Below are 13,790 nucleotides of genomic sequence, written 5' to 3'. Positions count from 1 at the left end.
TACCTCTGACAGGGTATTATCCATGATTGCAGCCATGTCCTGCAAGGTAATCGCTATGGGCGTCCCTGATGTAATTGGCGCCATATTAGCGTGCGTCCCCTGAGCGGGAGGCAGAGGGTCTGACACGTGGGGAGAGTTAGTCGGCATAACTTCCCCCTCGACAGAACCCTCTGGTGATAATTCTTTTATAGATAAAGACTGATCTTTACTGTTTAAGGTGAAATCAATACATTTAGTACACATTCTCCTATGGGGCTCCACCATGGCTTTCAAACATAATGAACAAGTAGGTTCCTCTGTGTCAGACATGTTTATACAGACTAGCAATGAGACTAGCAAGCTTGGAAAACACTTTAAAACAAGTTTACAAGCAATATAAAAAACGTTACTGCGCCTTTAAGAAACACAAATTTTCCCAAATTTTGAAATAACAGTGAAAAAAATGCAGTTACACTAACGAAATTTTTACAGTGTATGTAATAAGTTAGCAGAGCATTGCACCCACTTGCAAATGGATGATTAACCCCTTAATACCAACGGAATAACAAATGACAAAAACGTTTTTTAAACAGTCACAACAACTGCCACAGCTCTACTGTGGCTTTTTACCTCCCTCAATACGACTTTTGAAGCCTTTTGAGCCCTTCAGAGAAGTCCTGGATCATGCAGGAAGAAGCTGGATGTCTGTGTCTAATTTTTGCTGTGCAAAAAAACGCTAAAATAGGCCCCTCCCACTCATATTACAACAGTGGGAAGCCTCAGGGAACTGTTTCTAGGCAAAATTCAAGCCAGCCATGTGGAAAAAACTAGGCCCCAATAAGTTTTATCACCAAACATATGTAAAAAACGATTAAACATGCCAGCAAACGTTTTAAAATACACTTTTATAAGAGTATGTATCTCTATTAATAAGCCTGATACCAGTCGCTATCACTGCATTTAAGGCTTTACTTACATTACTTCGGTATCAGCAGCATTTTCTAGCAAATTCCATCCCTAGAAAAATATTTTAACTGCACATACCTTATTACAGGAAAACCTGCACGCTATTCCCCCTCTGAAGTTACCTCACTCCTCAGAATATGTGAGAACAGCAAAGGATCTTAGTTACTTCTGCTAAGATCATAGAAAACGCAGGCAGATTCTTCTTCTAAATACTGCCTGAGATAAACAGTACACTCCGGTACCATTTAAAAATAAACTTTTGATAGAAGAAATAAACTAAGTATAAAACACCACAGTCCTCTTACGACCTCCATCTTAGTTGAGAGTTGCAAGAGAATGACTGGATATGGCAGTGAGCGGAGGAGCTATATAGCAGCTCTGCTGTGGGTGATCCTCTTGCAACTTCCTGTTGGGAAGGAGAATATCCCACAAGTAATGGATGATCCATGGACTGGATACACTTAACAAGAGAAATAAACGTTAATCACCCGAAACGGGTCACACACATCTATCTTCCATTTAATGGAAATAACGGTTCTAAGTCTCCGGGGACCTAAAGAACCTAGAGCCGTCTGCAAAAGCAGAATCATAGCCCAGGCGAGTAGCCCGAACTGACCGCCCGGAGAAGTAGCATATAAACCAAAGGCCTCATACATCAGTAGGATCTGAGCCCGAAGTCCATAGATATAGGCCTAGAGGCATCCTCAGCACCACGAAGGTGACATGAACCCTAGTAAAAGCTGAAAAAGCGCCCGACCTGTACCAGCTTGGTATAAAAGCACTCTGGAACTGTTCAGGGTCCAAGAAAATTTGTCCTGAAGGATCAATAAATGAACTAGAAAATTCTAATATTCAACAAGTGCGCAACTCATGAGTCGCAATCGGTTCCAGAGAAGAACATTCATGAAAACGTAATCTAACAGGAAAAAAACAAATTAAACACATCCATCCCGATCACAAATAAAATGAAAGGCAGCACCTATCGGGTGAACGCCCAAGGTGAATGAGAACGATAACAGGACCAGCCGAGTCGAGGCCCTATTCACCCAAGCTCAGAAATGGAACCAAAAAAACAAATAAAAAATAAAATGAAGACGTCAAGAAGATTTCTTCATCCCTAACGTCATATACATTTTGCCATCCAACTTCTAAGGCCTCGGATCCCTCTGCCCACTAGGACTGGGATCCTCTAACATTGCCAAAACATGTCTTAAAAGAACCCGAAAGCGAGTCAGCCTATAAAAGGAGGCAAAATCATCCCTTGCCGGATATACTGGAGAACTCGGCTCCGAAATTGGGGACCCTGAAGCCTCAGGGGCCAACGCTTCCCCAGAAGGCTGAAACTGAATCGGGCAATCCCACGCTCGATGGACCTAGGTTAACGGAGCAAGGACAGTATTGGAGAAATACTTCACTTGGGAGAAATAAATGAGACAGCGCCATAGAAATGGCCATGCGGAACCGTGCCGTAACCTCCGGCGGATACAAGCCACTCTCCGGAGGAGTGAAGGCCATAGGGACCCCTGCGTGCATAGTCGGGAAAGGGTCTTGGGCACGCACCTCACAGGTCATGGAAACCTTGGAGGCCGATGGCTGAACACACTCTAAGCTCCCAGACTCAGGAGAAGAGAGAACTCTAGAACGGCACCCGGAACATAACTGATGGGCATTAATTACACGGGCCATTTCATATTCATCACAAGACACATCCTCCGTATCGGAGGCATCCGTGTCACGCATATCAGAATCCTCCATAATCTTGGGATAACAAAAAGACAAAACTAACTGGCACGCTTTGACACCCCCAAAGGCTGGGGCACTCACCACCTCCTGTGAACCAGACAACCCATGAGCTAGACTCTCTTGGTCGCACACAGTTAGCATACGGAAGTGAAAAAACGACGTAACCGCACCCATCACGAGGTGCACCGTGCCAGACACAAAAATGGCGCGCAATCTGGAAGATTGCGTCATTAAAAGAAGGCCATTATGTTCTGTAAAGGCCGTGAGCTACACATTTGCAGATAGAACCATACAACAAACATGATTAAAAGTCCCCCCTGTTCAATAACCCCCCTCATGATTCCTTATTAAGATAAAAGGAGTCCCACTGGGACCATACCTTGTTTCGACATAAAATGAAACGATCTTACCGGAATCTACGTCGTGGAACAGGAACACAGCCCTTCAAGTGTGACAGAAAGTACCTTCGCTTCTGACATGGACTTGAGTGAAGAAAGGTAGGCAGTGAAACTCGTTAATGCTGATTACCAAGCAGCTGTTAATATGAGTCGGGATGGGTTCGCAGGAAAACTCTCCCTGCATCTCCGGACTCTCACTGAAAACTCCAGTCTTATTGCAAAGAGTACTACCCTCCATAAGAGACTATCTCGAACTTCTGTACACTTCTCTGCCAACCACCTGTGACGAAAGGCAAAGAATGACTGTGGGATGAGGGAAGTGGGGGAGGTATTTAAGCCTTTGGCTGGGGTGTCTTTGCCTCTTCCTGGTGGCCAGGTTCTGAATTCCCAAAAGTAATGAATGCAGCTGTGGACTCTTCCCTTTTAAGAAGAAAATGCCATATTACTCTATATAGTAAAATATATAGTTTGATATCTGATGAGTAGAAATTTTAAAATTTACTTTTATCATCAAATTGGCTTTGTTGTCTTGGTATGCTTTGTTGAAAGCTAAACCTAGGTAAGCTCATATGCTAATTTCTAATCCATTGAAGGCCGCCTCATTTTAATGCAATTTACAGTTTTTACAGCTAGATGGTGTTAATTCATGTGTGCCATGAGAGCGCACTGATTGGCTAAAATGCAAGTCTGTCAAAAGTTCTGAAATACGGGGGAAGTCTGCTGAAGCTTAGATACAAGGTAATAACAGAGGTAAAAAAAAAGTGTATTAATATAATTTATCTATCTTTTCAAATAATAAATATGCTGGAGTAGACTATCCCTTATAACACAAAACACATGGCTATATTCCATATTGTTCTACAAGTACCAGCAAAGTAGGGAAAATAGTATAGACATCACCTTTTGCTTTGTTTTCTCTAGCTTTGATTTCAGTTTTCTGCCTCTCTTTCCAGTCCAACCAGTCACAAACTCTGACCCTGAAATATAGAATGAGAATAAAGGATATAAAAACAAAAAATGCAAAAAATAATAAAATCTGACTTAGGTTTTGATTGTCAGGCATAAAAACAAAATTTATGCTTATCTGATAAATATCTTTCTTTCCGGACATGGAGAGTCCACAACGTCATTCAGATTACTAGTGGGCAAAGAGCACCCCAGCAAAGCTGTTAAGTGTAACTTCCCTTACTCATAACCCCCAGTCATTGAGCCGAAGGAAAATGGAAAAAGAAGAAACACAAGGGTGAAAAGGTGCCTGAGGCTTACTCAAAAAAAACAGCCAAATTATAATTTAAAAGGGCGGGGTTGTGGACTCTCCATGTCCGGAAAGAGATTTATCAGGTAAGCATACATTTAGTTTTCTTTCCTATGACATGGAGAGTACACAACGTCATTCCAATTACTAGTGGGAACCAATACCCAAGGCTAGAGGACATGGAATGAGAACAAGGCAGGAGGACCTAAACAGAAGGCACCACCGTTCGAAGAACCGTTCTCCCCAAAGAAGCCAAAAGAAGCCTCAGCCAAGGCAAAAGTATCAAATTAGTATAATTTGGAAAAAGTATGCAGAAAGGACCATGCTGCCGCCTTGCAAAACTGTTCCACAGAAGCTTCATTTTTTTAAAGTCCAAGGAGAGGAGACAGCCCTAGAGGAATGAGCCTTAATTCCCTCAGGAGGCTCAACCAGAGAGACAGAGTAGTAGAAGTGGCCTTCTGACCCTTACGTTTTTCTAGAGAAAACAACAAACAGGGCAGAAGATTGCCGAAAATCTTTAAACCTGTAAGTAAAATTGTAGAGCGCGCACAAAAACCAAGTTATGCAAAAAACGTTCCTAATGAGAAGAAGAATTAGGACAAAAGGAGGAACAACAATTTCCCGATTAATGAATCGATCCAACACCATCTAAGGGAGAAACCCAATTTAGGTACGGGAAATCACACTGCAGAGCTGAAAGTTCAGAAACTCTGTGAGCGGAATAAATAGCAAGGAGAAACAAAACCTTCCAAGACAACAATTGTATATCAACAACATGTTAAGAACTAGACTAAGACTCAAAGGAGGAGCAACACAGGCCTGATACTGACCAAAGCCAGTACAAAAGCTTGAACAGTCTGCCAGACATTTGTGCAAAAGGATAGATAATGCAGAAATCTGACACTTCAGAGTACTGACTGACAAACCTTTCTCCAGGCCATCCTGAAAAAAAGATAAACAGGAAATCCTCATCCGGCTCCAGGAGAAACCCTTAGATTTGCACCAATAAAGATATTTACGCCATACCTTATTGTAAATTTGCGAAAAACAGGTTTGCCAGCCTAAAAAACATAGTATCAAAGACCGCTTCAGAAAACCATGTCTAGACAGAACTAGGCAATCAATCTCCAAGCAGTAAGCTTCAGAGAATCCAGGACTGGGTGGAGGAAAGGACCGTGAATTATAAAGGTCCTTCCTCAAAGGTAACCTCAAAGAAGGTAGAGATGATATCCTTACTAGATCCGTAAACCAAGTCCTGTGATGTCATGCAGGAGCTATAAGGATTACTGATGCTCTCTCCTGATTGATACAAGCAATGACTTGTGAAAAGAGTAAACGGGGAAAAACAGATATGCCAGAGAGAACATCCAAGGAACTTCTACAGCATCCATCAGAAAGACCTTGAACCGAACCTAGGAACCTTGGCGTTTTGGCTGGATGCCATCATATCCAGCTCTGGAACCCCCCACCTGAGGGTTATCTGAGAGAACACTACTGGATGGAGAGCCCACTCCCCGGAATGAAAAGTCTGTCTGCTCAGAAATCTGACTCCCAATAGTGGAATGTGGATAGCAGATAGGAAACAATCATGAGCTTCCGCCCACTGCAGAATGCAAGTCACCTCCATCATGGCCAAGGAACTCTGAGTTCCTTCCTGGTGAATGATGAAAGTCACTGAGGTGATGTTGTCCGACTGGAATCTGATAGACCGGACTAAAGATAATTGAGGTCAAGCTGTCAAGGAATTGAAGATTAGAGAATATATGGGAAGAAAGACTACCCGAGAACATTCAGAGAACTATAAATTAGACCTGAAATAGCTTTGTTTTTGCAAACCAGTTAATCATGTCTTGTTTAGTTCTTGCAGGTTCCCAAACATCTCCCCAGCCTAACAGGCTGGCGTCCGTAGACACAATAGCCAGAAAGAAGCAAGTGCCCCGATGATCCTGAGACATCCACCAATAGAGATAGTCTCTTGATAATGGATCCATATTTATCCTCTGCGAGAAATCGGAATGGTCTCTGTTTTATTGACTGAGCATGCAAAGTCACATAAGTGGCAGATGGAACCAAGCAAAAGGATGATGTCCATGAAAACAACCATCAGACCAATCACCTCCATCCATTAAGTCACTGATGGGCGAATAGCAAACTGGAGAGAAAGGCAAAAAGCAACAAGTTTGGATATATGATTGTCTGCAGCAAACACACACTAGAGACTGGAACTATAGAACTCTTCCAGATTCACGTTCCACTCGTGAGAATGAAGATAAGACAACATCTCTGTATGAGATGTACTCTAGAAAAAAGCATCCCTTTAACTTCCCTGGATCTTATCACAGCCAATAAAGCTTCCAGTACCTTTGAATATTCTGGGAGCCGTGGCTAGACCAAACTTTAGTTTAACAAACTGGAAATGCTTGTCCAGGAAAAAAAAAAAACAACTCAGAAACTGATGATGATCCCAGTGAATGAGAACAAGAAGGTACAAGAAGGTACCCGTCCTTCAGGTCTTAGGTCGTCGTGAACTGACCCTCCTAAACAAATGAAAGAATGGAACGAATAGTTTCCATCTTGAAGGACGGAACCCTGAGGAATCTGAATAGTCATTTTGAGTCTAGGATGGGACGGAAAAACCCCCTCCTTTTGGGGAAACTCAAAGAGATTTGAATAGAATCCTTGACACGGTCCCCCTGGAGGAACTGGAACAATTTCTCCCAGGGAGGAAGTCTAATACGCAGTATAAGAAGGCCTTCCTCTTACCTGATTGAGGAAGTCTTTGACAGGAAAAATGTGCCCCTTTGGAGGGTAAGATTTGAATCCTATTTGTAACCCTGAGATACTAAGTCCACAGTCCACAAAAAAAGGTCTGAGTAACAACCTTGACTCTGTTCCTTCTCGGGAACTGGAACAATTACCCCCAGAGAATAAAAAACCTTCACAAAGTTTAAGAAGGATTCTCTCTCCACCTGGAAAGTAGATTGAAGAAAACTTCCACTGCCCATTGGTCTTTTTGAAAAGCAGGCAATTATATTGAAGCATATAGACAGTGACACATCCATGCCTAGATCTGAACCTCAGTCTGTTTCTCTTTTCCTGCGCCACCAGAGGTGTTTAGAAAAACTGAATCGGGGTGAAATCCTTGTTCTAAATTAAGACTCAGGCTTCTTAGATTCCTTGTCCTAGAGCTAAGGAAACCTTTGAGTTGCAAAGCCACAAAGCTAACCACTAGGCTACAGTGGCTACTTTATCTTAAAAAGCCAAGGCTGCCCCAAGGGGAGGGGGTACTGCCACAGCCGTGCCCTGACAAACTACAAAGCTAAGGCCACTCAAAGGCCCTTGAGGACTGGAAAGGACACAACAATGTCTAGGGACAATCCTGAGACCTCTGTTGCTAATTCACTCTGAGATTTATAGAAGAAATATACATGAAAACCACACGTCATGGATAAAAACTAGTCACCTCAATATGAAAGAAAGTATCATATTAAAGGGCTATACTAAAAAACAGACAAATACATGTTGTATAAAGTCCCATACATAACAATAAAGGAACAATAAAGGAATAATACATATGATACAAACATATGAAAAGACCCCTTCATAGAGAGATTAAAACATTAAATCTCTAAATCAGACAGGGAAAACACAATATATAAAATAAATTTTAGGCCACTAGGTAGCCAAAAACCATTTGTGGCCACAATTCATGCTACCAAAAGCGTGATAGTCTCCTATATGAAGAGACTCCTATGCATATAAACACACATAAAATAAATATAAATTAAAATGTGACAGATCAAATACATAAAAACTGCCACAAGATGGCAGTAACGGGCTTAAAGTTTCATGTAAAAAACATAATTTATGCTTACCTGATAAATTTATTTCTCTTGTGGTGTATCCAGTCCACGGATCATCCATTACTTGTGTGATACTTTTGCTTATTCGGAGGCTACCTTTCTCCCAAAAATAGCCTCCGAAGAAGCAAAAGTATCACACAAGTAATGGATGATCCGTGGACTGGATACACCTTACAAGACAAATACTGACAAAAAAAAAGTTTCCATGTTCTAATAGAGACTTAAATAACATATACATATAAAAGACTTAAGTCTCTGCGAACAAATCAGCTTAAAAAGGAAATTTATGCTTACCTGATAAATTTATTTCTTTTACGATATGACGAGTCCACGGATTTCATCCTTACTTATGGGATATCACCACCTGGTCAGCAGGAGGAGGCAAAGAGCTCCACAGCAGTGCTGCATAAATAGCTCCTCCCTTCCCTCCCACTCCAGTCATTCGACCGAAGTTAGGAAGAGAAAGGAAAAGCCAAGGAGCAGAGGTGACTAAAGTTTAACAAAAAATAAAAACCTGTAATAGAAAATGACAGGGTGGGCCGTGGACTCGTCATATCGTAAAAGAAATAAATTTATCAGGTAAGCATAAATTTCCTTTTCTTTTACAAGATATGACGAGTCCACGGATTTCATCCTTACTTATGGGATACAATACCAAAGCTATAGGACACGGATGAAAGGGAGGGACAAGACAGGAAACTAAACGGAAGGCACTACTGCTTGAAGAACCTTTCTCCCACAAACAGCCTCAGACGAGGCAAAGGTATCAAATTTGTAAAATTTGTAATAAGTGTGAAGAGACGACCAAGTTGCAGCCTTGCAAATCTGTTCAACAGAAGCATCATTTTTAAATGCCCATGAGGAAGCCACAACCCTAGTTGAATGAGCTGTAATTCGTTCAGGAGGCTGCTGTCCCGCAGCTTCATATGCAAAACGGATGATACTCTTTAGCCAAAGAGAGGTAGCCGTAGCCTTCTGACCCTTACGTCTCCCAGAAAAGACAACAAACAATGAAGATGATTGACGAAACTCCTTAGTCACCAGCAAGAAAAACTTCAGGGCACTGACTACGTCCAAATTATGTAACAGACGCTCCTTCTTTGAGGAAGGATTAGGACACAATAAAGGAACAACAATTTCCAGATTAATATTTTTGTTAGAAACAACCTTAGGAAGAAACCGGGTTTGGTACGCAACACCACCTTATCTGCATGAAAAACCGAATTTATGTTTACCTGATAAATTACTTTCTCCAACGGTGTGTCCGGTCCACGGCGTCATCCTTACTTGTGGGATATTCTCTTCCCCAACAGGAAATGGCAAAGAGCCCAGCAAAGCTGGTCACATGATCCCTCCTAGGCTCCGCCTTCCCCAGTCATTCGACCGACGTAAAGGAGGAATATTTGCATAGGAGAAATCATATGATACCGTGGTGACTGTAGTTAGAGAAAATAAATCATCAGAACTGATTAAAAAAACCAGGGCGGGCCGTGGACCGGACACACCGTTGGAGAAAGTAATTTATCAGGTAAACATAAATTCTGTTTTCTCCAACATTGGTGTGTCCGGTCCACGGCGTCATCCTTACTTGTGGGAACCAATACCAAAGCTTTAGGACACGGATGATGGGAGGGAGCAAATCAGGTCACCTAGATGGAAGGCACCACGGCTTGCAAAACCTTTCTCCCAAAAATAGCCTCAGAAGAAGCAAAAGTATCAAATTTGTAAAATTTAGTAAAAGTGTGCAGTGAAGACCAAGTCGCTGCCTTACATATCTGATCAACAGAAGCCTCGTTCTTGAAGGCCCATGTGGAAGCCACGGCCCTAGTGGAATGAGCTGTGATTCTTTCAGGAGGCTGCCGTCCGGCAGTCTCATAAGCCAATCTGATGATGCTTTTAAGCCAAAAAGAGAGAGAGGTAGAAGTTGCTTTTTGACCTCTCCTTTTACCAGAATAAACAACAAACAAGGAAGATGTTTGTCTGAAATCCTTTGTAGCCTCTAAATAGAATTTTAGAGCACGAACTACATCCAAATTGTGCAACAAACGTTCCTTCTTTGAAACTGGATTCGGACACAAAGAAGGCACGACTATCTCCTGGTTAATATTTTTGTTAGAAACAACTTTCGGAAGAAAACCAGGTTTAGTACGCAAAACCACCTTATCTGCATGGAACACCAGATAAGGAGGAGAACACTGCAGAGCAGATAACTCTGAAACTCTTCTAGCAGAAGAAATTGCAACCAAAAACAAAACTTTCCAAGATAATAACTTGATATCAACGGAATGTAGGGGTTCAAACGGAACCCCCTGAAGAACTGAAAGAACTAAATTAAGACTCCAAGGAGGAGTCAAAGGTTTGTAAACAGGCTTGATTCTAACCAGAGCCTGAACAAAAGCTTGAACATCTGGCACAGCCACCAGCTTTTTGTGAAGTAAAACAGATAAAGCAGAAATCTGTCCCTTCAAAGAACTTGCAGATAATCCTTTCTCCAAACCTTCTTGAAGAAAGGATAGAATCTTAGGAATTTTTATCTTGTTCCATGGGAATCCTTTAGATTCACACCAACAGATATATTTTTTCCATATTTTATGGTAGATCTTTCTAGTTACAGGCTTTCTGGCCTGAACAAGAGTATCAATGACAGAATCTGAGAACCCTCGCTTTGATAAAATCAAGCGTTCAATCTCCAAGCAGTCAGTTGGAGTGAGGCCAGATTCGGATGTTCGAACGGACCTTGAACAAGAAGGTCCTGTCTCAAAGGTAGCCTCCATGGAGGAGCCGATGACATATTCACCAGAACTGCATACCAAGTCCTGCGTGGCCACGCAGGAGCTATCAAGATCACCGATACCCTCTCCTGTTTGATCCTGGCTACCAGCCTGGGAATGAGAGGAAACGGTGGGAACACATAAGCTAGGTTGAAGCTCCAAGGTGCTACTAGTGCATCCACTAGAGTCGCCTTGGGATCCCTGGATCTGGACCCGTAGCAAGGAACCTTGAAGTTCTGACGAGAAGCCATCAGATCCATGTCTGGAATGCCCCACAATTGAATTATTTGGGCAAAGATTTCCGGATGGAGTTCCCACTCCCCCGGATGAAATGTCTGACGACTCAGAAAATCCGCTTCCCAATTTTCCACTCCTGGGATGTGGATCGCAGACAAGTGGCAGGAGTGAGTCTCCGCCCATTGAATTATTTTGGTCACTTCTTCCATCGCCAGGGAACTCCTTGTTCCCCCCTGATGGTTGATATATGCAACAGTCGTCATGTTGTCTGATTGAAACCGTATGAATGTGGCCTTTGCTAGCTGAGGCCAAGCCTTGAGAGCATTGAATATCGCTCTCAGTTCCAGAATATTTATCGGGAGAAGAGATTCTTCCCGAGACCAAAGACCCTGAGCTTTCAGGGGTTCCCAGACCGCGCCCCAGCCCACCAGACTGGCGTCGGTCGTGACAATGACCCACTCTGGTCTGCGGAAGCTCATCCCTTGTGACAGGTTGTCCAGGGTCAGCCACCAACGGAGTGAATCTCTGGTCCTCTGATCTACTTGTATCGTCGGAGACAAGTCTGTATAATCCCCATTCCACTGACTGAGCATGCACAGTTGTAATGGTCTTAAATGAATTCGTGCAAAAGGAACTATGTCCATTGCCGCGACCATCAAACCTATTACTTCCATGCACTGCGCTATGGAAGGAAGAAGAACAGAATGAAGTACTTGACAAGAGCTTAGAAGTTTTGATTTTCTGGCCTCTGTCAGAAAAATCCTCATTTCTAAGGAGTCTATTATTGTTCCCAAGAAGGGAACTCTTGTTGACGGAGATAGAGAACTTTTTTCTACGTTCACTTTCCACCCGTGAGATCTGAGAAAGGCCAGGACAATGTCCGTATGAGCCTTTGCTTGTGGTAGAGACGACGCTTGAATCAGTATGTCGTCCAAGTAAGGTACTACTGCAATGCCCCTTGGTCTTAGCACCGCTAGAAGGGACCCTAGTACCTTTGTGAAAATTCTTGGAGCAGTGGCTAATCCGAATGGAAGTGCCACAAACTGGTAATGCTTGTCCAGAAAGGCGAACCTTAGGAACCGATGATGTTCCTTGTGGATAGGAATATGTAGATACGCATCCTTTAAATCCACCGTGGTCATGAATTGACCTTCCTGGATGGTAGGAAGAATTGTCCGAATGGTTTCCATTTTGAACGATGGAACCTTGAGAAATTTGTTTAGGATCTTGAGATCTAAGATTGGTCTGAATGTTCCCTCTTTTTTGGGAACTATGAACCGATTGGAGTAGAATCCCATCCCTTGTTCTCCTAAAGGAACAGGATGAATCACTCCCATATTTAACAGGTCTTCTACACAAAGTAAGAATGCCTGTCTTTTTATGTGGTCTGAAGACAATTGAGACCTGTGGAACCTCCCCCTTGGGGGTAGCTCCTTGAATTCCAGAAGATAACCTTGGGAGACTATTTCTAGCGCCCAAGGATCCAGAACATCTCTTGCCCAAGCCTGAGCGAAGAGAGAAAGTCTGCCCCCCATCAGATCCGGTCCCGGATCGGGGGCCAACATCTCATGCTGTCTTGGTAGCAGTGGCAGGTTTCTTGGCCTGCTTACCTTTGTTCCAGCCTTGCATTGGCCTCCAGGCTGGCTTGGTTTGAGAAGTATTACCCTCTTGCTTAGAGGATGTAGAACTTGGGGCTGGTCCGTTTCTGCGAAAGGGACGAAAATTTGGTTTATTTTTAGCCTTAAAAGACCTATCCTGAGGAAGGGCGTGGCCCTTACCCCCAGTGATATCTGAAATAATCTCTTTCAAGTCAGGGCCAAACAGCGTTTTCCCCTTGAAAGGTATGTTAAGCAATTTGTTCTTGGAAGACGCATCCGCTGACCAAGATTTTAGCCAAAGCGCTCTGCGCGCCACAATAGCAAACCCCGAATTTTTCGCCGCTAATCTAGCCAATTGCAAAGTGGCGTCTAAAGTAAAAGAGTTAGCCAATTTAAGAGCATGAATTCTGTCCATAATCTCCTCATAAGAAGAATCTTTATTGAGCGACTTTTCTAGTTCATCGAACCAGAAACACGCTGCTGTAGTGACAGGAACAATGCATGAAATTGGTTGTAGAAGGTAACCTTGCTGAACAAACATCTTTTTAAGCAAACCCTCTAATTTTTTATCCATAGGATCTTTGAAAGCACAACTATCTTCTATAGGGATAGTAGTGCGTTTATTTAGAGTAGAAACCGCCCCCTCGACCTTGGGGACTGTCTGCCATAAGTCCTTTCTGGGGTCGACCATAGGAAACAATTTCTTAAATATAGGGGGAGGGACAAAAGGTATGCCGGGCCTTTCCCATTCTTTGTTTACAATGTCCGCCACCCGCTTGGGTATAGGAAAAGCTTCGGGGGGCCCCGGGACCTCTAGGAACTTGTCCATCTTACATAATTTCTCTGGAATGACCAAATTGTCACAATCATCCAGAGTAGATAACACCTCCTTAAGCAGAGCGCAGAGATGTTCCAATTTAAATTTGAATGTAATCACATCAGGTTCAGCTTGTTGAGAAATTTTCCCTGAATCTGAAATT

At 42.8% G+C, this 13,790-nt stretch overlaps 1 protein-coding gene across 1 annotated transcript in view; it reads right to left on the bottom strand.

The window, feature by feature from the left end:
• The window catches only part of HECTD1 (HECT domain E3 ubiquitin protein ligase 1), a 699,591-nt gene that overhangs the window by 386,684 nt on the left and 299,117 nt on the right, over positions 1-13,790 (bottom strand). The window contains exon 13 of the mRNA XM_053711863.1: positions 3,987-4,063. Coding sequence (XP_053567838.1) covers positions 3,987-4,063 — 77 coding nt within the window. The remainder of the gene's footprint in view (positions 1-3,986; positions 4,064-13,790) is intronic.

This window comes from Bombina bombina, chromosome 1 (assembly GCF_027579735.1).
Source record: "Bombina bombina isolate aBomBom1 chromosome 1, aBomBom1.pri, whole genome shotgun sequence".
NCBI classification, from domain to species: Eukaryota; Metazoa; Chordata; class Amphibia; order Anura; family Bombinatoridae; genus Bombina; species Bombina bombina.
This window is presented reverse-complemented; position numbering and strand designations above follow the sequence as displayed.